This window comes from Meleagris gallopavo, chromosome 35, assembly GCF_905368555.1.
Source record: "Meleagris gallopavo chromosome 35, MGAL_WU_HG_1.1, whole genome shotgun sequence".
Classification (NCBI taxonomy): Eukaryota; Metazoa; Chordata; class Aves; order Galliformes; family Phasianidae; genus Meleagris; species Meleagris gallopavo.
This window is the reverse complement of record NC_139439.1, coordinates 222,008-237,948: the sequence shown is the minus strand read 5'-3', so window position 1 is coordinate 237,948 and position 15,941 is coordinate 222,008. Positions and strand designations below refer to the sequence as shown.

At 71.6% G+C, this 15,941-nt stretch overlaps 2 protein-coding genes across 2 annotated transcripts; one reads left to right on the top strand and one right to left on the bottom strand.

Moving 5' to 3' along the window:
• Positions 1-892: 892 nt before the first annotated feature.
• On the bottom strand, positions 893-4,176 carry PCGF1 (polycomb group ring finger 1). The gene is made up of 9 exons (XM_085215030.1): positions 3,930-4,176; positions 3,459-3,564; positions 3,229-3,381; positions 2,626-2,697; positions 2,444-2,552; positions 1,895-1,928; positions 1,637-1,723; positions 1,482-1,562; positions 893-1,071 (listed from the first exon to the last, which is right to left on the bottom strand). The coding sequence occupies exons 1-9, from the start codon at positions 4,023-4,025 to the stop codon at positions 1,024-1,026; spliced, it is 786 nt and encodes a 261-aa protein (XP_085071156.1). The 5' UTR covers positions 4,026-4,176; the 3' UTR covers positions 893-1,023.
• A 7,158-nt stretch (positions 4,177-11,334) lies between these two features.
• On the top strand, positions 11,335-15,878 carry TLX2 (T cell leukemia homeobox 2). Its single transcript, XM_085215029.1, has 3 exons — positions 11,335-12,450; positions 14,956-15,193; positions 15,342-15,878. The coding sequence occupies exons 1-3, from the start codon at positions 12,051-12,053 to the stop codon at positions 15,556-15,558; spliced, it is 855 nt and encodes a 284-aa protein (XP_085071155.1). The 5' UTR covers positions 11,335-12,050; the 3' UTR covers positions 15,559-15,878.
• The last annotated feature ends 63 nt before the right edge of the window (positions 15,879-15,941 follow it).

Here is a 15,941-nt window from a genome sequence, read left to right as displayed (position 1 = left end):
GCCGACAGCTGGGGCGGCCGCGCCGGTAACCGGATCCCCCCGCCGCGGCTCGGGGTCAGAGCGGGGCGGGGGCGGGGGCGGCCCCGGCGTTGGGGTGCCCCGACGGGACGGGACGGGACGGGCGGCCGCCGAGCCTCCGTCGCTCCCGGGGCACCGGCACCTGTTCCTCCCGCCCGGCCCCGCGCCGCTCCCCGCCGGCAGCTGAACGCAACCCCCCCTCCGCCCCCCCACCGGCGGCCGCAGATGGCGGCGAGCGCTGCCCCGCCATAGCGGTAATGAGGCGCGATGCGGGGGGGGCCGCCCCGCGCGGGCGATCCGAGGGCCCGTGGCTGCATTACGGCTCATTGTGCGCGGGCAGCGGGGGGCAGAGGCGACAGCCGTGCCGCCCCCCCGAACCCCCCTGCCGCTCCTCGGCGGCGTTCTGGCACCGGGGGGGGGCCGGGCCGTGCGCCAGGCGGCCGCGACGGTGATGGATCGGAGCCGCGGCCGAGAAGGGCGGCGGGGGGCGGGAGGGAAGGGGAGGGGGCTGCGGGCCCTGAGCCCCCCCCGGCACCGCCCCGGTCTGCTTTGCAGCCGCACTATTGAAGATCGAAGCGCGGTGCTGCTCCCCGTCCTTCTGCATCGCCCCCCGCCCCCTGTGGTGCTGCACCCCACTGCGCGTTCCCTCACCCCCTGGGCAGAACCCCGTGCACCCCGTGGCTCAGTGCTGCATCTCCCTCCCCCGCTCTCAGCACTCACACTGAGGGGCGCCCACCCCCCCCGCAGCTCTACATCCCAAGGTGTGGGTGAGGAGGGGACTCAGTGGGATGCCTCCCTCCCCCAACTTTCCCCCCTGAGGACCCCAGCAAGGACCCCCGGCCTCATATGTGCCATCCCCATGAAGGACGTGTGATGGATTTTCAACAGTTTTATTCAAAAAATAAACTTGAGCGGGAGGGGGTATTAAGTTAAAGAGGGGGGGGGGGAGGGGGGCAGGAGCAGGGCTGTGCTGCGGGGGGGGGGAGCAGCACCCGCCCCCAGCCCCTACCTCCTCTTGTCCTTGATGCTGTAGTGCAGCAGGAGCGGTGCAGGCTGCAGGGCAAGGAAGGGGTGTCAGGGCAGCAGCAACCCCCCAGCACTCTGCAGCTTCACTCCTTTCACTCCCTGCCCCCCTAGCGCCCTCCCCCACTCCCTGCCCCCCCGGCATCTCCCCCCTCGCTCCCTGCCCCCCAGCACCCCCACTACTCCCTGCCCCTGTGGCCCAGGGCGGTGTGCTCAGTGCTCCATGAACTTGTCCCACCCCTCCTGGGACGCCCCTCTGACCCGCAGCACCGCCGAGCTCCGTCCTGCACAGAGCTGCTGCCCCACCACGAGCACAACCCGATCACAGTTACAGCGAGCAGCATCCATCATCCGTGACTCCACACCTCCCTGCTCCGTGGCCTCAGCCCCCGCCCCTCTCCCCCCTTGCTGCAGGGTGGGGGTCCCACCCCGACACCCACCTTGCCAAACCAGCGTGAGAGCCAGAGCTGCTTCATTGTCATGTGGTCGGGGAGCGCCTCGCCGTTGAACAGGATCTGCACCTGTGGGCAGGGCTGTGCCATCATCGGCCTGGGCTCACGGCCCCCTCCTCCCCCCCAGCCCGGCCCACACTCACGTGCTGCAGCTGCAGCCCCAGGCGGTGGCAGAGGACCCTCCGCAGGTGCCGGATCTGCGCCCGCACGGAGCACCTCACGTACTTCTGCTGCAAAGGGCAGAGCCATCAGGGCAGGGTTAGTGCTCTGTGGGGCAGAACTGGTCCCCAGATGTCCAAAGTCTGCAGCAGCCGTGGGACGACCACACCAACCCGTGGTCTGGGGGTGCCCCAAAGAAAACACTGGACTCGGGGCAGAGCCCACAGTTCCCAGATGCTTACCTGCAGAACAGCCTTGCTCTTGTCCTTGCTGGAGCTGCGGAGGAAAGAGAAGGGGCAGCCCGGGGGCTCCTGTGCACGCCCAGGGGCCGTAACCCCGTTGCCACCCCCCTGGGCACAGCCTGGCACACAGCCCCGATGGCTCTCATCCCACCCTAGAGGTGGGGGCCGCCCTGATCCGAGCACCCCGTGCTTCCCATCACGGTCGGGGTGGCAGCAGGGCAGGCACGTGGCTGAGCTGGCAGCTGAGCTGCAGCCATCGATCCCAGCGCAGCTCCCAGCGCTGCCGCTTATTGACTTTGCTGTCAGGAGTCGGCAGGCAGCTGCTCAGTGCCCTGCACTGCATTTATTAACGCTCAGCCCTCCAGGAAGGGGCGATGGGGGGGGGGGGGGCAGAGCTTTGCAGCGGGGGCTGCACAGCCCTACAGCCTGGTAACAGTGGGAGCAGACAAGGGGGGAGATATGGGAGCTGTGGTGGCCATGCGGTCCCTCTCCTGCGCTCTCCACTCGTACCCACGGCGAGGGGCAGCTCAGCAGAACCGCAGCACTCACCTCTGCTTCTCCAGGCACAGCGAGACGTGCTCGTCGTAGCGGAAGTAGTGGGCACGGGAATGGTCGAAGGTGCTGTAGGGCAGCCCCATGGGGTCACCCCCCACCGTGTCTGGGAGAAGGGAGCAGCAGTGAGCCTCCCGCTTTCCTCCCCGTGCCCCCCCACGCCCCATCCCCACGCCCACCCTCGCCGCTGGGCTGCGTCACCCGGTCGAGGCCGCGGGACTGGTAGAACTCCCGGATCCTCTTCTCTTCACCTGCGGGCAAGAGGAGAGCGGTGCCGAGCCGCCCCTGGTCCCTGAGGGCTCCCAGCCCCACGGTGCCCAGGAGCGGTGCGGTGGTCCCTAGCTGCCCCTCACTCATCTCCCAACTCTGAAGGATGTTTGGCAGAAACCACGAGCTGCCCTGCAGTCCCCCATCCTGCTCTCAGCATCCCTCAGATCCCCTCCTGCGACTTGGGCAGCGGGGCCGTGGTCCACCCTGCACGCTTGCTGTGCTCCCACCCCAGCACAAGCACGTCCCCATCCCTCCATGACAGCACTCAGAGCTCCTCCGCCTGCACGCTGTGCTGGAATGAGCTGACATTTCTAGACACGTCCCCAGTGCCGTCCCCTTCCCCATCCTGAGTGACGGGGGCCAATCGGGAGCCCCCCCACGCACCACTCTGCATTCATCACAACCACTCGCCGTCGCTGCGCTGTCACTCAGAGCCCGGCCCACGGGATGCCGAGCGCGGGGCTGCTCCTGACACCCATCCCTGCAGCACAAACCGCCCTCCGAGCACTCACTCTCCTGCAGGCCGGGCACCAGCTTGTACACAATGTCCTGCATGACACGGTCCAGCTTCAGGTTGAGCAGCGGCTGCGTCTCATGGATCTTGGTGTTGCACATGGGGCAGTACTTGCTGGTCTGCAGGTACTTCACGATGCAGCTCTTGCAGACTGAGGGCAGGGAAGGGGAGATGAGCGGGGCGGGCCGGGCACAGGGGGACGTCAGCACGCGGCCCTGCAGCACTCACAGGTGTGCAGGCACTCGGTGATGGTGGTGGCGTCGATGAAGTACCCGGCACACAGACAGCACACGATGTGCTCGTTCAGCTCCTTCATCTTCACCTTCACCTCCTCCTGCAGTCACACGGCACCGTCACCCAGCCGCACTCCGTGGGCAGCCCGCTGCAGCCCCCAGCCCGCTCCACACTCCCTGCAGCCCCCAGCCCGCCCCGCGCCCCCCGCGGCCCCCCGCAGCCCCCAGCCCCACCACGCTGTAGGTCCGCCCCCCCCACGGCCCCACGCCGCCTCGTGCACAGGTGCCGAAGCCCCGCCCCCGTGGCCCCGCCCCCGCACACCTGCACCAAGCCCCGCCCCCACCCGAAGCCCCGCCCCCCAGCGCCCGGTCCCGCCCGCCGTGCGCATGCGCACAATGCCGAGGAGGGCGCCTGCGCGCCTCGCGCCCCCCGCTCCGCCCCCGCGTCCCCCCCGCCGCCGCTCGCCTCGTTCCGCAGCGGGTCCATCTTGTAGACGGCCTGCAGCTGGTTCCGCAGCCGCATGGCGATCGCCATCGGGCCCCCCTGAGGAGGCGACGCCATCTTAGAACCTCCTCCGCCCCCGCGCACTTCCGGGTTCGGGCCGGGGGCGGGGCCGGGCGCCGCTCCCTGCGACCACAGCTCCCGGCGTGCCCCGCTCCGCGCCAGGAATGCTGGGACGGGAGAGTACGGCGCCCTCTGCCGGGCGCGGCGCAGAGCTACGCAATGAGCGGCCCCTCCTTCGATGGCAGCCAACGGGGGCGGGGGGGCGGGGCTTGAGGACGCAGCCGCGGCCAATAGGAGAGCGCATGGTGCCGCGGCCGGCCGGTAGGGGGCGCCAGATCACTGCAAGAACGGTGCGGAGGGAAGGGAACGGCGGAGGGTGGGGAGGGGGAATGAATGGGGGCCGGGGGGAAAGAACAGGGACTGAGGGGAATGAATGGGGTGAACTGGAGGGAATGAATGTGGGAACAGAGGGGAATGGATGGGGGCAGTTGGGGGGAGTGAATTGGGAACAGATGGGAATGGATGGGGTCACTGGGGTGAATGGGATGAAGTGGGGTGAATGGGGTTAAGTGGGGTGAATGAATGAGTGCGTGTGTGAATGAGGGCTCTGCTGGGGTGAACGGGGTGCAAGGGGTGATGGGGACCTGGGGGTGAATGGGAGCTGAGGAGGAAAGGATAATGGAGTCCTGGGAAACGGGATATAAGGGGAATGAGGTGTCTGAGGGAGTGGGATAGGGGGAAAATGGGGAGAGCTGGGTTGAGCACGTGAATGAATGGGAGCGCTGGGGTGAATGGGGGCTGAGGGTGGGATAATGGGGTCCTGGGAAATGGGGTATTAGGGGAATGAGGTGCCTGAGATAATGAGATAGGGGGGAAATGGGGGTCTCGGGGCATAGGGTGGGTATGGCAGTGTAAGGGCACTGATGGGGGACCACCAGGAATGTCCTGAATGGATGGGAAGGGCCTCAACGGGGCTGTGGGGTAAATGGGGATGGGGAGGGAATGGGGCTGTCGAGGGGGCAGGGAGTGAGGGTTCAGCAGTGTGGTTGCACTGACTGGGGCAGGGACTGCCTGAATGCCCAAAGCGAGGACCCTCGGGCCCTACTCTGCCATGTGTGGGGCCGGGGGCTCCGTGGGGCGGCCCTCGTGCCGGCCGTGGGCACGGCAGGCACCTGCCAGGGGCTGCCTGAGGGTCGGGCTTAGGGGGGGCAGCGGGTGCGAGGGGCCGGGGGTGCGGGGCACGGCGGCTTAGGGGTGGTGTCGAGGTGCGGGGCCGGGGGCGGGGGGCACTGCCGGGGCCGGGCGGCCTCCCCGGCGCAGCAGCCGGAGCCTGGAGCCGCGCTAATGGGGGTGATTGGATCAGGGCTCTGGAGGGGAAGGAGCGGCCCCGCTAATGCAAAGCAGAAGCTGTTAACGGCCGTAATGGCTCGTTACGGTTACGATTATTGCTGCAATCCCCAGCAACAAGTGCTGCCTGGGGAGCCGCCGGGGCCGGGGCCGGGGCGGGCAGACGGCGCGGCCCCGTGGGACCCGGAGCGGGCGCCCGGCGCTGTTGGGCGGCCCCGGCGCGGTGTGTGGGGGGAGTCGGGATCGGGGTGCCGTTAAACTCGAGCAGAGCCACCATAACGGCCACCGGGGCCGGGGGCGGCGGGGCCGGGCACGGAGCGCGCGGGACCTGCGGCTCCGCTTTGTTGCTTCGGTCCGGGCTCGGCTGGGCCGGGCGGGGCTCTGCGTCCTCACGGTGCCGGCGGGAGCCGAGCGACCTTCGCTCATTGATTGGTGTTCGGGACCGAGAGCCTTCGGTGGAAGATCCGGACACCGACCTGCGTGCCACAACAACCCCGTCACACCGAGCCCTGGGAGCCGCTGGCCTGGCTGGGTCCTGGTCCGCCCGGCTCCTCATCCCTACCGAGCCCCGGTCCTGGGCACGGCTCTGGGCTCGGCCACCTCAGCTCCTCCACATCCCAGTCAGCCCAGTTTGGCCCTACCCCTGGGCTGGATAGGGCTGGCCAGGCTGGCTTGGCTCCTCACATCTGTGTGACCAGTCCGGCCCTGCCGTGCATCCCCCGGCGTGTCGCTGAGCTGTCGGCCATCCCCCCCCGCCTCCCGCCGTGCTCCATCACCCCCAGCCCAGGAGGGGAATCCGGGCGCTCCAGGGGGCCCGTGGGCCCGTGAAAGCCCCTCCACTGCTGGTTGGAGCCTGCCCCATCCCCGACCCCGCCCCATCCCCGACCCCGTCCTTGCTGGGCGGTGAGAAATGAGGCAGGGGCCGGGGTTACCGCCCGTGCCTGGGGAGGGCGCGGGAGGGCCCGGCCCCATTTGTACCTGCCAGGAGCAGTTCCTGGGAGGGACGGCCGTGCTGGGGGGCTGCGAGGGTCACAGCTGGGCCAGCACAGCCCTGGGGCCAAGCAGCATCACTCACTGCCAGCACCATCCTGCACCACGTGCCGGCACCGGCAGCACAGCGACAGCGGCACCGTGCTGAGGATGGGCACTCAGCACCGAGCGGCGCCGCGGGTCGCACGGCCTGGAGCAGCCACGGGCTGATGGCTGGAATAGGTGATCTCTGTGGTCTTTCATACCATGACTCCACGAGTGCAGCCCCCTTGCCGTGCAGCTCCCAGCACAGGTGCCCTGCACGCTCCCTGCCCCGTCCAGCCATGTCTGTAGCGGCCACACACAGCCTTTCAGCACGGTGTCCTCCCAGCCACCTGAGCCAGACCGTGAGCCAGGCGGTGGCCGTGGTGGTGATGCTGGGGCTGTGGGGGCTCAGCTGGCACAGGACAGGCCTGGAAAGGGGCCACAGGGATGGGCACCGAGGGACGGCTCACCTGGGGCCGTGCTGTACTCTGCCCTCGCTGTGCCCTCTCCCCACACCCTCGTGACGCACTGTGCCCCTGCGCTGCACACCTCTGTAACCCGGCACACTTGTCACCTCACACTGCTGGTGCCCTGGCACAGCGGCAGCGCCACGCCGGGCAGGAACACGGCTGAGGAGTGGTGTGCAGTGCCGTGGGGACGGGGTCCGAGGGGGGTTAAGGGCTGCAGTGGGGACCGATGCGCCCCACCGACCGTTTGCAGCCCGGCACCGCGGGGCCGCGCGGCTCCATCCGCAGATACATAATTAATGCACCCCTGAGCTCCGCGGGGCTGCGGGGCGGGCCGGGGCTTTTAGCGGAGACCTGCTCAAATATTCAGCTCCATTTCCGCCGCGCGGGGCTGGGCGGCTCCTTCTGGTAAGCGCTGCGGGGGCTTTCCCGGCCCTGGGGTGCGGGGCGGGCGGGCCGTGCCCGGCGCGGGGGCACCGTGCTGAGCCCGGAGCCATCGGCCCCTTCCCGGCCTCGGCGCGGGGCCCCCAGCCCCACACCAGGGCCAACCCCACGCAAGGACCGGCCCCGCGAGTCCCGGTGCTGGGGGGCTCCGGGGATGGCCGACGCCGGGGGGTTTGTGGCAGAACGGCCGCTGGGCGCGGGGCGGGGGGCTCGGGGGGGGGGCTGGGCACTGGTTATGGACTGAACTCCCTGCCTAATGCACCTGATTGGATTTGCAGAATCCAATTACCTGCCCTCGGCCTTTGATAACGAGGTTCTGAGCGACGGTTTCTGTCAACGGCCCCGCGGCACGGAGAGCTGCGGGCACTCCGCACGCCCCGGCCCGCGCAGTCCCGGTCCGCCGAGCAGAGCCCGCAGCCTCGGGGGAGGGGCCGGGAGCGGGGAACCGAATCCCCCAGAATAACCCGATCCCCGCGGGGATGGGGGCAGCGGGAGCCGGGATGGGACGCGCGGCGCACACTGCAGGACCGGGGGCCGCGCACCCCCCTCCCGCTCTCCCGCTCCTCCAGCACCCCGCACCCGTCCCCACGGCCGCAGCCCCACGCCCTGGCGCTGTCAGCCCCACGGAAGTTTCGGGGCCTCGGCCGTCGACCCCGGTGACTGCAGTGGGGTCCGCCCCGCACCCCTCAGGACAGCGGGGCGCGCTCCGCTCCCCCCCCCCGCGCCTCCCGCCCTCCTCTCCCATCCCACAGAACTGCCGGAGGGGGAAGCGGGGGGACAGCAGCGCCCACGCTGCCCCCGGCCCGGAGCTCCCCGTTCCCCAGAGGCCGCCCCGAGCCCCATCTCCGTGCCCCCCGCCCCGCCCCGCGGCCGCAGCCCGGCGGGCAGCGCACCCGCGCAGCGCGGGGCCGACGCACACCGCTGCCCGTCGCGCACGGCTCCTCCCCGAAGGCGCTGCGCAGCCGCCGACGGTCACCGCGGTGACGTCCGACCGGGGCGGCTTCGGCCGTCGGAGCGCGGTGTGCGGAGCCGTGGCCCCGCGTTGCGGTTGCCCGAGCGCTCGGCTCGGCCCGGCGCTGCCGGTCGTTACCGGGGGGAGCGAAGCGTGCGTGCCACCGGTCACCCCCGCACCCAGCGGCTGCCAGCGCCCGGCCCGGGGCCGGCGGGTGCGGGGCACCGGGAGTGTTTCATGCGGTTAAGAAGTGTCTGATTGAGGCAGGAGGCGCCAGCAGCTCCCACGGGAGCCGCAAGTCAAGGACTGGAGGACCAAATGCAGGCTAAAGTAATCCAATCTGGGCTGGCTTCATCTAATTAGCCCAGAATTAACCCAGCAGCCAGAGAGGAGCTGACTGTCCCTACAGTTTGCCAGCGGGTTTGGGGGGAAGCGGGAGGAAGAAGGGGACGTCCAGCGATAATGAGATTAGAGGGGGAGCGGGCGGGAGAGGGCGGCTTGGCAGCAGCTCCCGGTGGTAACGTGGGGCCCGGCCAGGCCTGCGCCGCTTAATTGCCTCGCGCTGGAGCGGCTGGCAGCGGCGAGGGGCGAGCAGCGACCCGCGGTGCTCCGTCCTGGCCCCCGGCAGAGCGCCCGAGCCCGGCAGGGAGCCGTGCGGGGCACGGGGACGTCGGCGCGGGGCTGCGGGACTCCGTGAGCTGCAGAGCGGCAGCCCGGGGGGGGGAAACGCGGTGGGGGCCGCTGCAGAGGTTCTGCGGGGGTCGGCTGCCGTCATGGGAGAGCCGTGGGAAGGCTGTGGGATCCGTGCATCCATCCCCACGGCTGTGCCGCGGGTCGGGCGCCCTGCGGGACAGCGGGAAGCTGGGGTGCAGCTCTGCTCAGCTCACGGCCCCTGTGGGACCGGTGAGGCTCCGGCAGCAGCAGGGCCTGGTGCTGCGGTCACTGCGGGCAGCGTCGCGGGAGCGAAGGCTGATTTTCCACCCTGGCCCATGCGAGCGCCCCTCTGCCCCATCCTCTTGCAGCTGTCAGCGCCACGCGGGTGCCAGCCCATAGGGAGATCCGTGGGGCCGCGTGTTGGAGACCGCAGGGGTGTGAGCTGCCGATGGGGAACGAGGTGCAGAGTTGTGTCTGAGTGCATCGGGCTGTTCCCAGCCCCGTCTCATTGCAGGTGTGTGTGAGGGTCCCTCACCGGAGCCCCGCGGTGCACGCAGCTCTCAGGCGCCGGGCAGAGCCGTGGGGCAGCCTGGCGGTGGCTCGCAGCCCCGGCTGCCGCTGTGAGGCTCACGGGGCGGACGGGAGCAGCGAAACTGAGAGACGCCGGTGGGGAGGCTTTGGGGCCTGTGAGGATTCCTGGAAAGAGAACCCCGAGCCGCCGTGGCGCCGGTCTCAGCGAGCACCCTCTGTTCCAGCACTGCCCGGGCTTCTTTCTCCTGGTCCCCCCAGCCCCGGCTGAGCTCCCCGCTCCTAGTTCTGCCCCGGCCCCCCCACCATCACCAGACCCCGCACGGCCCCCAGATCTGCCTCCCACCCCGAGTGGGTCGGTGAGCACCGCAGCGGGGCCGGGACGCGCTCTGCAGCTCCCGCGGGCGCGGGGCGGAGGTGCCGGTGACACGGGCGGGTGCCGCGGGGCTCATCCCCTGCCCCCCAATCCATCTCCCGGACCGCGCGGCATTCCAGCCCCTGGGCGCTTGCACACAGCTGCCTCCCGCTCTCGGTTTAATTAACCCGCTGCCGCCCGCTCCCGCCCCCCCCGGCACGAGGCGTTTCCTCCCCCCACCTGCGGGCTGCAGCGCTGCGGGTCGGGGCGCGGTGTCCCCCCCAAAATGCTGCACGCACGGGACCCGCACCGTTGGCACCGGGGAGCTCCGGGCGCGGGGGGCAGCTCCTGTGTAGGCGTGGGGGGGGTCCACGCTGTGCCTACCCACGTGGGGTGGTGTGTGTGTGTGTACACGGAGGGCTGTGTGGGCACGAGAGGGGCGCGTGTGCGCACAGGGGGGGTGGGCGCAGCTCCGGATAGTCTGAGTGGGTGCGTGTGTGCATCGTCACACTGTGCTCTGTGTGAGTGTGTCTGCCCGTGTGCGTGCGCTGGCGCAGTGCAGGCTGTGCAGGTGGCTCCGTGCATGCGTGTGCAGCTGTGCTGAGCCGCGGGCTGCGTGTGTCTGCGTGCAGCTGTGGGTGTGCACGCGTGGGGCGGTGCCGTGGTGCGGAGCTGGGTGTGAGCACCCGTGTGTGTGTGTGTGTGTGTGTATCCACGCTGCACTCTCTGTGCATCGCTGTGCTGTTCTGCAGGCTGTGCAAACACAAGCGTGTGCAGGCTGGGTCACACCTCGGTGTGTGTGTGTGTGTGTGTGTGTATGCGCGTGTTTGTGCCCCACACGCAGCGCCCAATGCAGCCCCACACCCCATGGAGCAGCGCGTCCCGCTGGGCCCGGCTCCGCCTGGTGCCCCCGAGCCCTGCGGTGCCCCCGGGCCGTGCCGTGCCCCCGGGCCGCAGCAGCTGCTGTTCCCGGTGCCGCCGTGATTTACAGGCGCAGCCCCGGTAATGTCATTTGCCCCAGACCGGTGGCGCCAGGGCGGACGGGCGGCCCCTCCCGCGCCGGCCCTTGCCCCGGGGACGTGACCCGCCGCCCTCGCCCTGAACCGGGACCCGGCACCCATCGGCCCTGACCAACCGAACCCGAGCCCGCGGCCCGGCGCTATCGTGACAGTCGCCGAGGGCCCGGCCCAGTGCGCACTGCCCCGCCTTGGCCGCGACCGCCCGATGCGCGCCCGGTGTGCGGGTGGGCGCCGAGCCCGGGGCACCCTCCGTGCCAGATCCGAGCCTCGCGAGGGGTCCCGGCTCTGGGCTCCGTGTCACCGAAGCAGACTGGCCGTGGGACGCGGGCGCGCGCTGTCGGCAACGGCGGGTCAGCGGCAACCGGGTCCACACCGCCGGGAGCGGCGGGTGGGAGCAAACGAAGATCCGCGCCCCGGGAGCGGCGGGCGACGGCTCTGTTTGCTGCGGGGTCGGAGTGGCCGCGGTCGGTACGTGCGGACAGCGGCGGCTGCGGGGAACGAAGCACCGGAGCGCCCCAGGGTGAGGGAGCGGCCCCGCGCGAACGCATAACGGCACCGGGGCCGCTCTGTGCGCCCTGAAACGCGCAGAGGTCTCCGCCCGGAGAACGGGGCGGCTCCGACACGGCGGGGGAGGGCGGGTGGCGGCCCCGGTGCTGCGCTCCGAGCGCCCCGACGGCACCGGACGGGGCAGGGCGGTGCGTGGGGGTGCGCCGCGTCGCCGCCCGATGCCACGGTGGGACCCCTCCGCCGTTCCACCGCTCCGAACCCGGCGGCTCTCCGGGCGGCGAGGACCGCGACGCGCCTCCTCCCCCACCGCGGCGCGTCCGACGGACCCCGACAGGAGCCCCCGGAGACGCGCTGCCCGCGCCGAGCCGCGGTGGTCCGGGGGATCCCGGCGGGCCGAGGGCCGGGCGGGGGGTGGGGTGGAAGGCCCGGTGCCGAGGCCGGGGAGGGGGCCGGTGCCGGGGCGTGGCCCCGGGATGCGCGAGCCCCCGCCCCAGAGGGCGCGGGCTGTCCATCACGGGGCGCGGCCGCCAATCAGCGGGCGGGCGGCCGAGATTTTGGCAGCTCCAGATGGAGCGGGGCAGAAAAGCGCGTGCAGCCGGGGGGCCCCGCCGCGCCCCGCAGCCCGCAGCCCGCGGCCACCAGCAGCCGCCTCCGCCGCGGGCCATGCCCCATTCCCTGCCCCGGCCTCGGCCACCGCCCGCTGCCCGCCGCCCCCCCCGCAGCGCCCCGCAGCCCGCGGCCGCCCCCCGCGCCTAGGCGGCCCCGCGATGCCCCGACTCTGAGCGCGGCGGGGCCATGGAGGCGGCGGCGGCGCTGGCGCGGGAGGGCGGCGGCGCGGCCCCCGCTCCCCACGAGCCCATCAGCTTCGGCATCGACCAGATCCTCAGCGGCCCGGAGCCCCCGGGCGGCGCGGGGCCGGCGCGGGCTGCGGGAGAGCCCGACTACCCCGGGCTGTACGGCGGCGGCTACGGCCCCGCCTGCTCGCTCGGGTCCTACAACCTCAACATGAGCATGAACGTGAGCGTGAACGTGACCCCCGCGCCCGCCGCGCCGCCCGCCGGGGTCATCCGCGTCCCCGCGCACCGACCCGCGCCGCCCGCACCTCCCGCCGCGCCGCCGCCGGTGCCGGGGCTGTCGGGGCTCACCTTCCCCTGGATGGAGACCACGCGGCGCATCGCCAAGGATCGGCTCTCAGGTGAGCGCTCCGCTCCGACGGCTCTCGGCGGCACCGACGGCGCGCGGCGCGGAGCGGCGGCTGAACGGGAGCGGGAGCGGAGCGGGGGCAGCGGCTCAGAGCGGGGGAACCGTCCGCGCCGGGCTCCGCTGTGCTGGAACCGGCTGCGCTCCGCCGGTGCCGCGCGTGCGACCGCCTCCACGGTGCGCCGGAGGCCGCGGAGCCGCCGAACGCTGTCGTGTCGGGGCCGGGCTCCCTCCGAGCCGCCCCGCCCGCCGCGGCACCGCGCACCGGGAAGCGGCCGCCGTCGGGCACCGCGCGCTGCGGCTCCGTGTGGGCGCTGCCCCCGGCGGCCCCGGTTCCCGGTTCCCGTTGGAGCCGGAGCTTCGCCGCAGCCGCTCCCTGCGATGTGCCGGGCGGTCCCGCCGTGCTTCGGCCGCGGGCTCCGCAGCACCGACCTGTTACAACCGCGGGGCTGCGGCCCCGGCCCACCGGGAGGAGGGATGCCGTGTGCGGAATGGGGAGCGAGGACCCCGTGTGGGGTGCACAGTGATACCCACCTGTGTGTGGGAATGGGGCTGTGTGGGGAGAAAACACCACGCAGTGTCTGCGGGGCTGGGCGCCTGGCGGTGGGACGGCAGAGGGGCTGTGAGCCCGCACTGCGGGGTGACTGCGGGGCTGGAATCCTGACAATGGCGTGTCTATGGGGCTGTGAGCCCACGTTGTGGAGCGTCTGTGGAACTGGGGGCCTGTGCTGTGGGGTATCTGCAGGACTGAGGACGTGGCGGGGGGTGTTTGTGGGGCTGGGGACGCGACGGGGAGGTGCCAGCGTGGCTGTGAGCCCGTGCTGTGCTGTGGTCGTTGTGCTGGGTTGTGGGATGTGTCGGGAGGAGGATGGGGCTGTGCGGGGTGTGCAGATCCGTGTGTGTGTGTATGGGGATGGATGCAGGGCTGCTGGATGCCTGGTTTGGGACGAAGCCAAGGCTGGAGTGGAGGGAGCGTTGGGGAGAGCGGTGGGGTGCGGTGCAGCCGATGGGGCCGTGTGTGGGGTGCTGTGGCTGGAGCAGCTTAGGGTGCTAGGTGAGGGTTCTGTCCCCCGGTGCAGAGGGTGTCGGGTGCTGGTGCCCGGTGCTGGGTGCCGGCGGGGTGAGTGAGGGGCTGTGAGCGTGGCTGAGCGCGGCTCCTTCCCAAGATGGCGGCACTGCCACGTCCGCAGCACGGCCCTGTGTGGGGACGAGGGCGGCGGACGAGGCCGGGGCCACGGGGGCTGCGGGGGCTCTGGAGGCTGCAGAGCTGCAGGGCTGGGCCCTGTGGGGTGAGAGGTCTGGGGGTATGGGAGCCCATCCCGGGCACCATCAGAGCCGGGTTCCCCTCCCGGCCCACCCGTTGGTGATGGAGCGCCGTCCCCGCGCATGGCCGGTGGTGACGTCCCCGTCTCCTGCCTGGCGCCAGTGGTGGGGGGACACGGCGGCCCCTCCCCGGCACGGGGTCTCCCAGCCGTGGCCATCACTCAGCGTTGGAGCCTTGGGGTGATGTTGGGGCTGTCGGCATCTGTTTGCAGTGAGGGGCTGCCTCGTGTGGGGAGGGGGCGCGGGGGGGTCCGTCCATCCCCCCGACTGTGCGGCTCCACCTGCACCGAGTGCTTCCGCCCCCGCCGCGGGCAGACAGACGCCTTCCCACCACACTGATGGGGTGTGGGGCACGGATGGTCTGCCCTGAGGCCCGCCATAGGGTCTGCCCCGTGCCCCACAGGTGTGGGGTGCTGGAGCCCCATGGCAGCCCCGTGGCGGTGCAGCGCTGCCCATGCGGTGCGGTGTTGGCGATGGCCGTGGTGTCCCAGAGCCGTGGCTCAGCCATGGGCTGCCTGTGCTGCAAGCACGCGGCCCGGCTCCATCCTCCTCCCGGCCCTTTGCTGCCCTGACGCTCCTGTGGCCTCGTCCGCGTGTCCCTGCGGGAGGTGGCAGCCCCCCCCAGTCCCCGGCCCCCAGCAGCTGCAGGGCGGTCAACCCAGAGGCTGCTGCGTGAGAAGGGAAGGAGACATCAGCTGCCTCCGATGGCCTCCGGGTCCCATTCCCTCCGCGAGGCGTGCTGGGAGCGGCGGGGCTTCGGCACAGCGCGGTGCTGGGAACAGGGCTGGGTTTGTGCTGCCTGGAGCCCTCGATGACCCCGGGAGTGGCACCGCTGTGCTTCTTGGTGAGGCTGGGGGTCCCGGCTGCAGGGTCCCCCCTTGGCTCAGGGCGCAGTCAGAGTCACGGCAGGAGGTGCACATCAGCCCACTGACCACGTTTAGCAGCGCTGCGTCCTCCGTGGGATCAGGATGTGGGGTATCCCTCCTCGCCCCCTCCCCACGGCTCCACAGAGCTCCCGTTCTGCTCATCCCGCCCTGCGCTCGGTGCTGCCGGAGAGCAGCGCCCCGCAGGGTGGTCTTGTCCCCATTCCCTGCCGGCGGCTGAAGCGAGGGATGGGGCTGTGCCGTGCCGTGCTCCCCCCACCCCAGCACAGCCGCTCACCCCCCTCTGCCCACAGCCGCGCTTTCGCCCTTCGCGGCAACCCGGCGCATCGGGCACCCCTACCAGAACCGCACGCCGCCCAAGCGGAAGAAGCCGCGCACCTCCTTCAGCCGCGTGCAGATCTGCGAGCTGGAGAAGCGCTTCCACCGCCAGAAATACCTGGCGTCGGCCGAGAGAGCCACCCTGGCCAAAGCTCTCAAGATGACGGACGCGCAGGTCAAAACCTGGTTCCAGAACCGCCGCACCAAGTGGAGGTAATGGGGGGGGAGGGGGCTTCACCTGCAGCTCCTCCCGGTGCTGCTCGGCTGCTTTGCCCGCGTCCCGGCCGGGCCGAGGCAGCGGAGGTGCCGTCCCCGTGCATCCCCACACCCCAACCCTCACCCCCCGGGGCCGTGTGTGCAGGAGGCAGACGGCGCAGGAGCGCGAGGCGGAGCGGCAGCAGGCCAACCGGCTGATGCTGCACCTGCAGCAGGAGGCCTTCCAGAAGAGCCTGAGCCAGCCGCTGCCGCAGGACCCGCTCTGCATGCACAACTCCTCGCTGTACGCCCTGCAGAACCTGCAGCCCTGGGCCGAGGACAATAAGGTGACGTCCGTCTCGGGGGTGGCCTCCGTGGTCTGAGGGCGCTGCGTGGCGGATGGGACCCCCTGCGCCCCTGGGGGCCTCGAACTGATCGGGAGGCGGCAGTGGGAGCTTCGGCCTGGAGGGGTGCGAGGCGGCCCCGACACCCTGCGGCGGGGAGGGGAGGGGGCTGCTGCTTCCCGGTGCCATCCCGAGCGGCAGCCCCCTCCCCACACCAATCCGGGCCCCCTCACTGCCCTGGTGGAGCAGCAGCCCTGGGCAGGTGGGCTCTGAGCAGGAGGACCCCCCCAGCTTTCATCCCATGTGCCTCTGCCAGCCCGGAGCCTCTGGGGGGGCCGCCCACCCCGTGCAGCCCCTCGGGGCCCGATCCCCCATCAGCGGCTCCATGCGCTCGGGCAGCTCCTGGGTGCCCATCCTGCCCG